General features: G+C 39.8%; 2 protein-coding genes across 5 annotated transcripts in view; one reads left to right on the top strand and one right to left on the bottom strand.

The window, feature by feature from the left end:
* Positions 1-16335, top strand: part of LOC143905122 (uncharacterized) — a 32771-nt gene that overhangs the window by 9649 nt on the left and 6787 nt on the right. The window contains exons 4-6 of one of the 4 annotated variants that reach the window (XR_013259111.1): positions 10078-10184; positions 10826-11043; positions 11117-12776. The exons of 1 other annotated variant lie outside the window; for it this stretch is intronic. Coding sequence is in view for 2 of the 3 variants with exons in the window: in XM_077420304.1 (XP_077276430.1) it covers positions 10078-10184; positions 10826-10870 (152 nt within the window). In the remaining variant the exon portion in view is untranslated. Of the gene's footprint in view, positions 1-10077; positions 10185-10825; positions 12777-15005; positions 15583-16335 lie in introns of those variants that run through there. 2 more of the 4 variants (XM_077420304.1, XM_077420307.1) reach the window with 2 other exon arrangements.
* On the bottom strand, positions 4804-6622 carry LOC143905123 (mitochondrial pyruvate carrier 1-like). Its single transcript, XM_077420308.1, has 3 exons — positions 5934-6622; positions 5595-5695; positions 4804-5067 (listed from the first exon to the last, which is right to left on the bottom strand). The coding sequence occupies exons 1-3, from the start codon at positions 5990-5992 to the stop codon at positions 4898-4900; spliced, it is 330 nt and encodes a 109-aa protein (XP_077276434.1). The 5' UTR covers positions 5993-6622; the 3' UTR covers positions 4804-4897.

Below are 16335 nucleotides of genomic sequence, written 5' to 3'. Positions count from 1 at the left end.
GGGAGAAAGGTTACGGGTCATAAACCATCCTCAGTCGCTGAAATCGTTCTATATGCGAGCCCGTACGTGTATGCGGGTGTATGTACACGCGCGTCCATCTACTTCCGTATCCGTACGGTAGCACGTGTGATTCTCGCGCAGTACGAAGCAGAAGTTGTTTACTGCCTTCTGCGAAACTTTTAAAGTAACGTAATCCAAGTGCGCGTTATACGGCATCGATCGATTCAATCGTGGAGTCGATGTGACATTTATTAATCTTATGAGATATCGATTTTGCGTGATAGAATGTATTTGACACTGGCGGAGAAATTGCGAGGAATACACAGTGCAGGGTATTTGAAATGAGAACGTAAGATGAATATCTTTGCGAAATTTCTGCGAAAATGAGGTAGAATTTTTTTTTCTTTCTTTCTTTCTCTCTCTCTCTCCCCCACCCCCCTTTTTTTCCTTTTTTTTTATAAAATTGACCTCGAATAAACTCAGCCATAAATTTATTTCGTCAATGGCAGTAAAAAAAGTCACTTTTACCTATATTTTAAATTTTTCTGCATATTTTTAAACGGATTATTAAATGTAAAATATCTGTATCACTATATTATTAATCGAGATAATTTGTACCTATCGATTTTCGGATACTATGACTTATGGAGACACATTGCTGACAATTTAGGTTGAGAACCACGACGGGTGTGTAATATGAAGATAAGATGTCCCCCATGTTCCCATGTGCCAAGCTCCTCGATCGGGGATTATGTTGCCATCTACGTTGTCCCACCCCCTCGAACGAAAACATCCCGTCGTAGTAGCGCCGACCAGTCAGACCAACCCCATTACCTTTCGCACTCTTACGTTCGTCATTTCTCGTGAATCTTCGTTTCTTTATTTGTCGTAAACTCATTCGAGGAAAAATGGGCAAGCGTTCATTTCTACTTCTCGAAATCACTTGGATTTTCCGTCGAATTACCGAGATTATATGTATGTGCGTTACGTAATTTTCGAAGACGATACTCTTTGGATATACTCGCATCTCTTGACGAATTATGATACTTTTCGGGGGGGGGGAGGGGAAATTAGCGAATTTTTATATATTTATGGAACGCCGGAGAAATGACGCGTGCAAGATAGTACACTCATGATTTTTTTAACGCGGCGCGTTTCATGTTCTTATAGTGCGCTTACGATCGCACGCGCCCTGACTCCCATGTTATTTTACAGGGGTGGCTAAAGTAGATTTTTATGAATCCACCAGGAGTGTATACATCTCGCAGTTGGTGCGTTAAACTCTGCGTGATGTTTTTCCGATAATCTTTTTTGTAGCCCGTGTTCGTGTTCGACAGATCTCGAAATTCTCCCATTTTTCGTTGTTTTCATAATGGCTAACATTTATATTTTATTAACATTTGTTAACTACAATAATATCCCGCTTAAACGATTCAGAGTGTTTTTAGAAGAAGAATCACAGAAAGAAGTTTCCAATTCAGAGCTTCAGTCAAGATATTAAATAACATTTATTGTGGCATTATTTATTAAGTTTAAAGAAAGCTAAAGTTCTAGAGAAAATTCTCTCTCCATTTCTTTTCCTTAGATTAAAAAAAAATATATATATAGAGATTTGCGATGTATATTATTATGTATGTATATTACTACATATATATAATAAAAACTATCGCGGATATGGATCTCAAGATGATTATGACTAGCGTCAAGACCCTGTTCGTTTTCGCGAAATATTTCCTCGATTTTCCAGAGAAACACTCTTAGTCCTTTTCATCCCTGACATAAGAAATCGTCAGCATTCCGAATGGTAAGTCCAGTGTCAGCCTAATGTATGTCCAGCGTGGCGAGGGTGTGCTTGATTCATTTCACCCTCGGGGTCCCCGATGGCGGCGCGCAATTCGCCACGCATTTCAGGAGTCTTCCCGCTCAACTCGTGCACGCGAATAAAAAATCCACCCTGCAAGACTTTACACGGGCGTCATAAGCTGACGCACTTAATTTAAAGATCGTCCCAGCGTCGAAAAGTCTCGGAGCGAGGGTCGTTCCCCTCGGTCTCTCTCTTTCTCTCTCTTTTTCCTTCTTTTCCTCTTTTTTTCCGCCGGTCACAGTTCATGCAACTCCGCGGGGGCGGCTTTACAATCCGAGCATTCCGCTTTACAGTTCATTTCGTTTGCGGCGGCGCGCTTTTCCTCTTCATCGAATTATTTCGAACGCGTCGACGGAAACGTTCTTCCATTGCGCCCGGCGCGGCGTTTCCGAGGCGCCGCGCCGCGTCGCGATTTCTATCGTAATAGTGACGCTCTGCTTTTCTTCCCAATATGCCTGTACTCGCTGTTACTTGCAACGCTATTCAATACCTTTAATTATTATTCCTCGTATTATTCACTCATTTGCATCTACGAAACTATTAAACTCAATTGCAGATTATATTTTACATATATATCTTTGACATATAACACCCAATTAATGCAATACGCGCGATACAAACATATTGTATCAAAAAATCCGTTTAATCGTATTAAATATAATTATTTTAAACAAAGCTTTTATTCGACATCCAATTAACATAGGTGCTTTATTAATCCGTCTATTTCGCGACACTTTACGGTCCCGATCCGCTTGGTCGTCGTTGACATAAGATTCGAGATGCCAGTAACGACAGGGTGAGGAAGAGAAAGAGAGAGGGTCGCAGTTGCGTAGGCATGTGGCAAATTGCCAGGCTGCCCGCTGGAGCCGTTCACGAAGGTGGAAGCGCCTCCGCGAAGAACGAAGTGGACCAAGCAGGGAGGGCGAAGCGAAGGAGAGAGAGGACGATGTACGTCGCGGCGCGCGGCGGCGCGGCGGTACGAAGGAACGATACGACGACGCGAGGCGAGATGGAAGGCAGAGAGGCGGCCGGTAATCTGTGATTCAAAGAGAGCGATCCATCTTGCGACATGCCAGGATTCAATCGGCGGCATTTGTTTGTGAAATCAGTCCCGAAGGACTCTCCCTGTCGCTCCTCGTCTTCTCCACGTCCCTCCTCGTACGATTCTCCGATTGTCTCCGCGCGGCCACGACAAAACCCGCAGGACCGAAGGACGTGAATGGAAAACGCCGGATTTGTCTTATCGACGACGGAGTGTAGAAAGCGATTATTCTGATTCGTCACTAGCGGGAAACGGATAATACGGACAAATTTAGGTGTCTCTACAACTACGTCAGTTTCGTGCGACGTGCGACGTGCGTATTACAATAAGTATTTAACGCATGCGACTTCATTTAAAAATAAAAATTAATAATTTATTTCTTGGAAACACACTTTCAAGTAACTTTTCAAGAACATTGCGGAAATATTATTATACGTGACGTCATTTGAAACATTTTCATCAGCGAGCGGCAAAGGAGCGCCGGCCAGGACGTGCCGCATGATCGACGCCAAGCACAGGGGGCTAATAAGGCTATATATATTTATTCAGCTAGTCGGGGGTGGATTTTATATCCTTGGACAGGACTGGCGGACGGAAAGAGAAACGAGAGGCGAAGGGAAGAATGTCGGGGAGAGAAGGACGACGCGGCTTAGCATTCGGAAAATACTGAGGATAGATTCGTGCGCGTCTGATCCGTGCCAGATCCCATAAAATGACCCTAGCACGATCGAGTGCCCGCCATGCCGTGGCCCGCGCCCCTCTGTAGCATCGCGCGCGAGAGGCTACCCCAGAAAATTATTGCTCTCCTTATACATTCGTTCGTACTGCCGAATTGGGGCCGAGTCGAATAAACTTGTGCCCTTTAGATACGGAAAAGTAACGACGGACGAAGAAAGAGAGTGACATGTAAGGTAGAAAAAGACTGCAGAAGAGAACGGAGAGGATGATTATTTGTTCTGAGAAAATTCAGTAAAATTGTCTATTCAAAAGAAACAAGCTTATATGATTACGAAATAAAAAGAATAACACATTTGAAAATAAGAAAAAAATGATATTAAATCAAACCTTCGTTAAGTTGATTTCAAATTTGTTAAAATATCACGAATAGAAGAAACAAATAGTATAAATGATATATCAACGAATAGCATCGTTTGAATAGCCGTCGTAAATATCAAGTGCCTCATATATGTTAGAAAAACTGCGGAATCTTATCATTTCAGTTGCGATTGAGGAAAGATAACGAAGATGCTACATATATCTCGGAGCATGCAAGTTGGTCTAGCTTGTAGCACGCGAACATTGAATCATAAATACCGCGCGTTAGCCACAATTACCAGAAGAATAGTAACGGAATAACTTAATAAGCGGAATCGTTTGGGCGTACGCAACGATGTTAACCAGTGTTGCGCCAAGGATACATTACGCCAGGCCCTCGAGAGCTGCAGGCTTTCCAATATATTAGCAATTATTATAATATATTACACGCTCACGCGCGCACGCTTTTATAATAATTGCCGCGGTTAAATCTAACGCCGCGCTACTATTGTTTGCATCTTAGATTGTTGCAATAAATCTGTTGAGCAACGATGAAGTTTGCCGTGAGTATCAGAGCGTTACCGGTTGATAACATGCTCCGATAATGGAAAGAACATATATATATATATATATATTTTATATTTGCACATATTTTTTTTTTTATACGCAGTAATGAGAGTGAGGAAACTGGAAGAAATTTCTTTTACGATGGTAACACAAATTATTATCGACATTTTATGCGCATATTCAATTCAATATGCGTATAATTTATCACGTTTCGCCGGAATAATAGAAAGCAACACTCATCTACATAATATTATTATTATTTTATTACGATTATTTTATAGCAAAAGTCAATAGAATAAGGAAATATATTTTATTAGTGTTTTGCACATAACGTATTTGTAGATAAGCGTGTCGTTGTAATTGCATTACTCGGTTACTGACTTTTCACGTCACTTACTCTGTTCGAGTTCTTTCTGCTGGCCGTAGTGATAATCGAGGAATCTGTAACCTTGCGTGAGTTGGGCACCGGCATTTGTGATGTGGCATGCTAACAGCAACAAATTTCGCGGTTGTACTTTCCAAGCGAACCGCATGAACACCAGGGAATACAGGGTCAAGGCTATAAACAAATCAGAAAGAAACTTAAATCAAATAAACTGACGCGTGTGTAAATAATATGTAAATTAATATAATAAATTTACTACCGCGCATGATTTATCATCTTATTATTTCATTATTATCGAGAAATAGATTTTAGAGCTAATGATTTTAGATTTCTTCGTTACGCGAATACGCAGTTCTCTCAGAGACATTATATTTACGAGACTCAGGGGGAACTCTTTGGCGTAGCGGCCGCGTTTGAGAGATTAAACGTGATTAAACTTATAACATTTTACTGTAACATTTTATTTGCAGACTCGTTTTAGGTCGGTATGCACCCCAGACATTTGCAACGTGCCGCTCATTAAGAAATAAACGGTTATTTGCTGCGCTCGAGCAGCAATTATTTTATGGGTCCCTCTCGAGCCTCGTTCCCCCTCCCTCCCTCCGTTAGTCGCGCATCAACTCGCTCTGTCGCGATTATTACGAGACGGTGAATGAATTCTTCGAAAGGTCTACCGGTAAAGCTATATATATCGAACTCACCTAAAGTCATTTTGCCGCTAATGATTTTCGGATGCTTTCGCGTGTCGGATATGGTCGCTATAGGTATCATCCAGTTGAATACTGGACCCCAGAAGTGTGTGCTTAAAAAGTAGTTCGTTTTTTTCCATAAATTGTACTCTTACGCGAGAGCCGAGTACAATTATCTTACAAAAGAGGAACCATCACGATCAATGATTTTTATATAATATTGGAAATCATTACAAAAAGAACATTGTAGTTTTTTTTTAATTGAAAAAATATCGATTTTAATTATTTTATTTTACGCACGCACAATATTTTATAAGTCAATCCATCTTACGTATGTTAAATGAACATTACCTTAAAAAATAATCTCTGGTTTCTTTAGTTAGCAGAGATTTCGTCATTCGCTTAGACATGACGAAAGAAGTCGGAATACGATATCAACAAGATTTTTAATCACGTTCGCTACAAGATTATACGTGCAGCAAATCGGTTATGTATTTGCCTTGTATGTAACCTAAACGGCTCCGACACTGACAGTTCCAACTGAAAGGCGTCGAGATCAAGCGACGATAAAACCAATACCGGGATATATAAGTTGATTTCTGTAACTTCTGTTACCGCGACTCGTTACACGATTTATCACAGAAACGTGATTTCGCTTATTATCTCGAGAATTTCTAATGGGCGTCGATTTGCGCCGCAATTTTCTCTTTGAGCTTGAACCGATGTAATTGCACTGTCACACCACTAACATTTTTTTCAGCAATTAGGTTTTAAAACTTTAACATGCTTACAAAGCGCTATGACGAGCGTTGACGATAAACAGAGTGACGTTATCACAACGATAACAAGGAGAGATTATAAATCATTTGCCGAGACTGAGTATAACGCGTTTCTTTAGTTTGAAGTTACTTTTTCAAATTACTGCAAGTCTTTTATGATAGTTGTCACGATAGTTGCGCGATCTCTTTAGTCGGATGACTACTGAACGCTAACTGTCGTCTGAATAGTGAGAAAACCGGAATTTCAAGTCGAGATTTCTCGCGTCACTGTTTACGCTGTTTACGAGCCTCGCTAGATATGGTTTCGTAACAATCGTATCTTTTCATAGTATAGCCAATGATCCGCGTATCGAGGTCGCCTGCTTATCAGTCATGTACTATTTACCTATGCAATGTAAATGAAGAATAATTATCATATATATAATGGATATTGTATCCACTGCACGTTAAAACATTTAAATATATGCATAAATACTGTACGTATATTTACGTACAGTATTTATAATTTTATTATTTGACGTATTTGTTAATCTCCGTACATATCAATAAAGCGCATTAGTTTTTAGGTAAAAGCGCACAAAGTTTCAATATTTTTATACATTTTGAATTTAACACAAATAATGATAAATCTATAATAAAATATTTTTAAACCAATTGTTACGCGTTTCACACTGAAGAATATATAATTTTTAATACAATGCAGTATAATGTATTCTTCATTTATACATATATCGCTCGGCTAATTTTTTCACTGATTGATCACTAGACAAATTGCACGTACCGATCCATCTTTTCTCACGACCCTTCATTATTCGTTGATCGATATGCATAACAGTTTGCACGCATATTTGTCACGATCCTTTTTTTTTTTATATCGATCTTCGGACGGCGCCACCCCCCTCATAATAAATGCACAGGTTATTATTTCGCGCGTATAATATTGATGGTGCTATGAATGTTGCATGGAGGGGTACGCGGCGTTCTGAACGTGGCTCAACGGGGGTGGAAACCAGCTCGCGTATGGGGGTTGTAACGGGAGATGCTGCGGGACGCATGCGCTGCTACGGGAATAGTATTATTGATCTAAGAAGGGGATGGACTATGGGACCCTCGAAGACCAGCAGTGTGTCGAGGCGATCTCGGCACCCTCGGCCTGACGATATTTCAAGTTCGATAAGCGACCATGATCGCTTTAGCTGCGGAGTAATTCTTTTCTTTTGCGATACTAATAGACTGCACTATTTTATATAATTTTGAAAATTTAAATGCCATTGTTTAAGTATAAGAGTCTTATATTTTATATTACAATGATATGCATTTAAAAACTTAAGAGTTACTTTTCAGTATTATTATGTTAATGAATTCTATTTTTACTTATTACTGTCAGATTTTAAAAGACGTTAATATTTAGTTAGTTAGGTATAATTTACCATAGCTCATTAACATAATTTTGTTTTCTATAGCTGCATGTATATGATTTTTAAAATAATTTTGAAACACGTATTTTTTAAATATTTTAAAATTTACCTTATAAAAATTAGCAATCCTTCACATTTATTGTTCAATATTTATCTTTACACTATCTTTAACTTTACGAGTCTTATATCAAATTTCAGCATTAATATGCACAAACCACGTTTTGCATTTGAAAAAGATGCAATAAAATTGAAGAGGGTGAAATTTTCTTAAATTTTTATAAAAGCAAAAAAAGATAGGAAATGAGAAGAAATATCTCTCTTTATTTTATCCGTCGTATCCAATTTTCTATCTCGATTATGTATATCGACGAGTGCCCCGGCAGGCGCCCGGTGCACACGTACCTAAAATCGACTATGTTTCCTGCATATGCATTCTCGCATATAGCATTCGCACGAGTGTTTCTCTCCCTTTTCGAAAGCAAATCCTTATCCCGCGGTCCCTAGGTCCCCCAGGCCACCATCCGAGGCACTCAAGAGTATTGCCGCTATTTTCCGTCTCGCGTATTACGCCGTGCTGCATTTTGCGATCCTCCCGGAATGTCATTTACACGCGACGTTCCCTTTGACGTGTATCAATATTTATTCTGCTTTCCCAGCCGCTCTCCGAGAATCTTCCGAGGTCGTTACATTTATAACATTTGACTCCTCGTATTTCAAGAACATAAAGGTATATACCTATAAGACTTAGATATAATATTATCTAAAACGCAAACGGTAACGGAGAAAAATGTTACTTCTCTTTCTTTGATGTGTAATAAATAGTCAGAAAATGTTACTAATTGGATTAAATGGGACTAATTGTATTAAATTATAAACAAGAAATGCGATAGTCAAAGTAAAAATGTGTTATTAGTATTATAGTTTACGAAAATTATACTGAATTATAAATAAGAAATGCGCAATTTTATATTGCATATACAGATTAAATTACATCGGGAAAAGAACTATTCGAAGTTGAATGGATTCATTAGTTATTTACGCGGGACGTATAGAAGCGCGGTGAAGAGGTTTTAGCTTTGTCGAAACAAAGTTTCGTCCCTCTCGCATTGATTCTTGCCGAGGTACAAAGCAACAACGCGCGATACATTCGCACGTATTTGATTTGTATTCGACTGGAGGAAATGGCGCGGCCTCTCTTGCCTCTGATGTCTCTTGCTGACGCGCTCCGAAAAACCTTTTCTACTTTTCCGTCGTCGTTCCCGTTCGGTGGATCCCCTCGGTTCGTTCCCGGCCGACGCTGATCTGAATGCGTCCTACGTATTTGCCAACACCCCCGCTATACGCTCTTTTCAGAGAGAACCGTCGACAAGCACACTCGCCGTCCGCGCACGACACACGACTTTCATCCCCCTGCGAATAAAAAGTCGCGCGTTCACGTAAGTCTGACTCGCATTCGACGACGGAATCGCCGCAAATCATCGCCGCATGAAGCAACATGATTGTTTTTGATCTACTTGGGGGTGTTGAATCTCTATTAAATAGAAATTAGATAATAGCAAAATAATAAATTGAATTTGTAGAGCAATGTTTCATTATTGTATATATTAGATATTATATTATATAATTTGTCATAGCTATATAATCATTGCTCAATAATTACTCAATAAATTCAATTATCACAATTATGTCATGCCAATTGCATATCGCGATCAATGCATTCCTCAATATGAGTCCGCGTTTCATTAAAATTTCACTAGCGGCTAGTAATTACCGATTGGACTTAAACGAGAGTGTCTTTTCCCTTTGTGCGCGTCTAGTCCCTTTGTCCGCGTATTCCGCTCTGACAATGCTTTTAATTATCCGCCGCGGTTCGATGTATAGAATCGAATTACAGGCTGTGGTCCCCGTCGTATGAAACGAGCACTCCGATTGATGTTGAGATAATTAGTGCACAATTAAGGAAGGAATAATTGCCAGATTCCGACTGACTCGCCCGAATGTCCGTTACAGTTATCTTACAACTTATATTTCTCATTGTCCTTATCTCATATATCATTACGAGCAAACAAGAACTTATAAAATTACGAACATTTAATTATATACTAGCAGCCCCCCTCTCTCTCTCTCTCTCATGTCCACTTTTCGAAAACTTTATATGTTTGAGATCAAACTTTATATATCGAAATTACGCATGACTTAATAATTCATATGTTTTAATCGCGTAATCGCGCTCTCCGCTATTGGAGTGTTGGTTTCTGTGCTTTTCGCGGGAAATAAAGGAATCTGACATTCTTGCAGGCGTTCTCTTGGTTACACTCGTACATCAACGTCACTTAAAGTCAGGAAAATTTCTCTTAACAATTTTTCTCGCCCGCGGGCCCAAGCGCAAAAGAAATTGTCTGCAGGTACGTATCTTTCGGCGCAGTAGCCGGATAAAATATGTCATATGACTTATATGGCGTATGAGCCAATGTATTGTTACTGCAATGGTATTAACTGTAGAAGAATATTTTTAATGAAAATTAAATAACAATATTTGAATTGTTTTAAACTAATTTACGTGTTCATAACTTTATATCTTCGCTTTGTTATTTGTTATATAGATAATTGATAATTAAATTAAGCTTTTATATTCTATGGCAGTAACTTTCTTACACTTGCGATATGGCATCCTCTCTGATCGCTCGTTTTTGATTAAAAACTAAAATATGATAGACTGGCCGCCAATATGGTATCATTAATATAATTATGAGCTTTTCATTTGGAAATTCTTTCGTTTAATTAAATAGCAGTTCCAATTGAGCGGAGATATATATCAATTTCTGCTATAATTGTTTCGCCATTAGATTACTTTATCTAATGAAGTATACTTCTTCTATATAATTATGAAAACTTTATATAATCGGAAATGTTAATTTTCCAGTAACAATCCTAAACCACTAAATATAATAGTTTAAATTTAAGCAGTTTCAAGTATTCGAAAGTCGCAACTACACATATAGAGCAATATGTTACGGCCGAAGTATTGATTTTCCACATTTGTCAGAACGGATGTGGCGCGTGCGGCGGAGCTGTCACGTACGATTCGTGACTATTCAGCGTACCCTCCTTTCCGATGCATTGCCATAGCATAGTTCAACTTGGAACAGCGCATTCATGCGACGAACGATGCAAAGAGGATGCGTGGGCGGTTCGGCAGCGGCCCGGTCACGTGCAATCTCCGAAAAGTGCAAGTATCGGGGAAGAGACTTATGAGGACTACACGTGAATACGGACCATTATTCCGCGCGATAAAGCAATTTCCTCGCACTCACGGAATTATGTTTCTGCTATTTAGCATCGGTCCGGACATCGAGCGAGGGAGAAAGGAGAATGCCGGAGCGAGCCGGAATGGGAAGGACGGAGAGGGAAGGGAAAGAGGGACAGGATCGAGAGAAAACGCGAATAGGGAAAACTCGAACCGACGGACCGGACCACCGCGAGAAAACGGCAGAGTAAACGGAAATGGAAACTTCATCGATAAGATCGTTGTTGCTGTACGTACTACGAAACGATTCGTTATCGTCACCGATCGATCACGGTGCGAACCCGCCATTTTTAGACTCTACTTTAATCTCGCTCCAGTTGTGAGAAACGACTATTCATTCTCAAAACTTTCGTTTTGCTAAAGATTAAAGATTATACGCGAGCAATTTTATTAGAGAAACGGCGCAACATATGTTTGTTCGGGCATTTAGAAATCTCTCGCGCGCCACAATTTTTCTACGCAAAGATATATATTACGTAAATTACAAATTCTTTTCCCTTACACCTTTATAGCCATGTTTGTATAGAGAAACATGCATCTTCGTTATACCGTTCCTTCAGTAAATGTGAGCGTATATATATATGTGTGCTGCCTCTCTTCGCGCTTTCTCCTCTCTTCCCTGAGAAGTAATCACAATATGTATGAGAGGCGAGAAGACAGAAATCCGTCGAGATACGAAGCTCACATAGCACTCAGTTTTCTCATTGGAATTGCAACTAGTTCGCTTCTATATGGCGAACTACATACATTTATTCCATGCCCGGTAAAATTTTAGGCAAAAGATCAAGAGAGTATCTTTTACCAGCAGCTTTCCCTCGTTTTACATTTTTTTTTTTTTTAGCCATCGTGTTTATTTAAGATAAACACGATTTTAGAAACTGTCAATTGAGTTAAAACGTTAATTTATTAATTAAAAGGTAATTTGTCCATTTTGCTTATTCATTTTATTTCATTCAATTACAACTAAAACGTTTGGTTACTTCGAGTTTTCATTACAGACTTAGTACATTTTGAACATTTATTGCGTAGGTTGATCCTTATTTCTTAATCTTGAACTCCCCCCCCCCCCGTCCAATCTTGTACGTTTACAGTGAAAATAACCACGACCGTGTTTTAAAAGCGATAAAATGTACGCGCGAAATGCGAAGATTCACCGTTCCGCAAACTACCCCCGCGTCCCCATAAATATGGAGTCCGTTCGAGGGGTGGACTAGGTGGGACGAATAATATCCGTCGTGTTTTCTTTAGCTCCGTTGAATTATTATACGATTCATGTTTCGAATTGACTTACAAAATACAAAAGCGGAAAGAGCGGGATGTTATTGTACAGCGGGGGATAGCGAGCGGTGGGAATATAGGCAGCGGGGTGATATACCTCCGAGGTAAAACCGTGTATTTTTATAGAATCGCGTCCACGATGCTTCGCCATCGCGAATGAACATCGCAAAAATGTGTATCGCGAATGAAGTTTTCCCATACCCCCAGTGGCCGTCGGAACTTGATTGTAAAAGTTCCAGCGCAATCCATCCTACGGTTTTGAAACCGTGCGAAACTTACGATATTAAACATATAGTTTTAAAAATTTATATACTTATACATTAAAAATAAAAGTATATTATTAATGTAATAAAAATATTATATGTAAAAATATAAGAAAAAGTATGCATTTATATTAAGTTTTATTGAACGGACTTATATCTAATAAAATTTCTGATTCAATTATTTTAAGTGTCTAAATTCTACGGGACAATCGTCGATAAGCGATATACATGCCAAAATCTTCCTTCACCTTTGCGCAGACCGTGTCCGAGGGAGAAGGGGGATATAGGCACATATGAGATCAGATTCAACGATCCTTCTGTCCGGCTGATCGGCTTCCCGAGTTTCAAGGAGAGCCAAAGCTGGAACCAATAAAAATGCCCGGCATTCTCCGGCTCTTACGGCTCATCCGCCGCTCCGTTCGTGGACCTTAGCACGCGCCTCCATCTCCTCCTATATCCTCTTCCCTCATCCCTTTTTTCGGATCGTCTTCCCCTCCTTTTCATTCCTTACCTTTTCGTTTCTTCTGCACGGATCCTCCTCTCGCGCCACGCTGCTGGTACCTTCCTTGTCCTTTCCCGAAGCCCATCAAAGATTAACCAAATATTTGGCGAGGTCCTCGTCCACCCTCCTCCCAGCGGAGGATGCGGCGGCGGCGGCGGCCGGCGGCCGGCGGCCGGCGGCTGCCCGACGCTTTAAACGTTACTGTTTCACCACACGCGGAAAACGAGAAAAACGCGAGGAGGAGCTGGCTAGAAACTCTTTTGTATCAATTCCAAACTGTCGCAACGAGATCGAGCTCCGTATGGGTTTTCTCTTTCTTTCTTTTTAACAGCTCATGCTTGCTTCTTTTGCAGACAAGGAATGAGACGAATGAGAGTTAAGGATTGAATCAATTTACATATATATAATTTTACATTCATATTAAAGATATTTTTTTTATATAGGCATCTGGAATATTTCGTAGCAAGTTCCTCAAAGAATTTAAAATACCTTCTCCTTTTTCTTCTCTCTCAATTATTACTGTGCGAAATTCGAGCAGCACCATTGATAATTTCGTTGTTAATTAAATACCGAACGTTATACGCTACCGAAGAACTACATAGTGAATCGACTGTGGAAGAAAAAACTTGTATTAGGATTAGACAAAAGATCAACGAGAAATCAAACTGAATGCGTTCATTCGGATGTGATTCCCGCACCCGCTCTCTTCCTTACATTTCATTTGAATTGCTCTACTTAAAGATATAATAAATATTCACGAAACAGTCGATAAGGAGAAAGAATGAGATGAACAACAAAATCGACAGAGTACTTTGTTGATAAGAAATCGTGGATCCGATTTTTCTTTCTCTCTTTATAATAGCGCCGCCATCTGATTCGTCGTCATCACGGTAGCAAGAAGAATGATGTTTGCGGTGTCGAAAACTTGTCTACAAGATCGCCGAAGAAACTTACTGCGACAAACAAAAATCTAGAATTTAATTTTGTTGCCGAACAATGACGATAATACAACAATGAACATTTACCATCCTCAAGAAATTAGCAATAGATTCGACGAAGCTAGGAAATTTTAAATGTGACAGACTTAATTATCAATTGATTGCGCCGATCGTAGAGAAAAATTTAAAATTAATAGTCGCGCGGATTAATTAACCGCAGCTCGTTTTTTCTTATTGAATTGCGATTTAAAACACCGCGAGCGATATTTTACGACTGCTTGCTAGTTTCGAAAACGTAATTTGTGTCGCTAGAAAGCTGGACGTATTGCTTCTCTCCTGGCAGAAGTTGTAACGAGGGACCCGTCTTTCTTCTTCTTCCTTTTCTACCTCCCATCTCCATCTACCGTCTGGATTCACCTTCTTCTCCTTATTCTTCTCAGCAACCTTCTCGTCTGTCAGCGTTGGCCTTCGTGTTGGTGGAAGCGCTCCGGATTCGCGACAGAGGGTTCGTTAATGAGCAAATATAGGGTGTCCATTAAGTTAGCGACAATCGATGCATTGTACAATTCCTCTGTAAATCCCACGGTATTTACCGTGGAACTCGTTCGAATTTTCGATTAGCGAGAAACAATATGCCATTAGGCGAGAAGAAATATTATTATTTAATTATATTCCTCTCCATTTTTTTTTTTTCGAATAATATGTCATATATATTCTACTACACATCTTTATATTTAATAATCTCAATTATAGAAAGTTCAAAGTTTTAAACAAAACGTTCATTAAATCACATATTCATCTACTTTTCCATTAATTGTATATGTCGAAATGACATTCAAAAGATTTATACGTAAATGGTTTGCTGCGATATAACAAGACGTCATTATTGTTGCGCTACAGATGTCAATCGAGAATCCCGTGAAATAAAATTGTTTCAGACTGTTTCCTGGGAGATTCGCTGTCGTGATGGCGATTGCGAAACGTGCCGAGTTTTGAGAGACGACCACGGCAATGGCCGAGGTTCTTTTTAAAGCAGAAAAGAACGCTCTTTGACTTTCTACTCGCCGATACGACTGGCGGCGCATTCAATTCGCTAACGAGCGGCCGTGATTAGCCGGCCACTGTCCAAGGGTTGGCCTATCCCTCACCATTCACCCTCTCATTACTCGCGAGCCCCGGTAATTTCACGGGACAGTCGGTCTAAATTAGCCGGCCGGTTTATACGCCGGGACGTTCAAGGCATTCCTAGTGAACCTGAAAAGCCGTCAACTCCGGAGCCGCACGCCGAGCGATCCGATATGGCCCGATTTCTTTGTCGATCGGTCGTATTATAGCGCGGGAAGATTTGCTGCAGTTGGAACCAATCGCGTTTAATGCCACAATCTTTACATACTCATCGTGAAACTGGCTTAAGACTGCACGGCGACGCGGTGCTAAAATGCATTTACAACGTCAGTGCAAATATATCGAATCCTTGCCAACTAGAAGATAAATTACTAAATAAAATAAATGTTTGTGACAAAATACAATAGAATTATATTATTATATATCATATAACAATAAGTACATGAAAAATAAATATATTTACACAAAATCCTGTTTTTTTTTATGTACAATTAGAAACATCGCAATTTTACCATGTAACATCAGCTGTAGTATTTATTTCGATGTAGAAGAGATATCAATCAATTGACCGAAAGAAATCAGTCAATAACAAATCAATTGCTTCACAAAGAGCTACCTTTGAAAAAATCGTTTACTAGCCATAGCCACAGTTTCGGCGAATTGTAACGAACGTAAGCAACGCTTGCTCTGGAATTAGCCTTGGATTTTTAAGCCCGAGGCGAAAACGGAGGAGAAGATAGAGGAAACGACAAACGGAAAACGAAAGGAAAAAAACGAGCAAAGAGGAAAGTGTTCAGTAGATTGCTTCTGATAGATAATAAAGAGGGCATTTCTCCAAGGGATTGCTGTAGCACGATGGTAACGGCGCCATCGGCCGTGTCTGTCCGCTGACAGATATTATAAGTAATTTCGCTTAGGAGGAGGAAAGGAAGAAAGCGAGAGCAAAGGTACGAAGGTGCGGCGAAACATTGCTCGGGATTATGAGCGTGCAGCATGACACCCGTAGCTTCGTAACTTTGTTCTCATCTATACCGTCGCGTTTGATCCCTTTTATTTCCGCCGAGAAACGTGAGTCACGTGAGACTTCGCTTATATCTTCGCGTAACAAATAAGAATGGATCGATGGACGTTACTTAATGCAAG

Source organism: Temnothorax americanus, unplaced genomic scaffold, assembly GCF_048541705.1.
Source record: "Temnothorax americanus isolate GAGA-0224 unplaced genomic scaffold, ASM4854170v1 Scaffold6, whole genome shotgun sequence".
NCBI classification, from domain to species: domain Eukaryota; kingdom Metazoa; phylum Arthropoda; class Insecta; order Hymenoptera; family Formicidae; genus Temnothorax; species Temnothorax americanus.
This window is presented reverse-complemented; position numbering and strand designations above follow the sequence as displayed.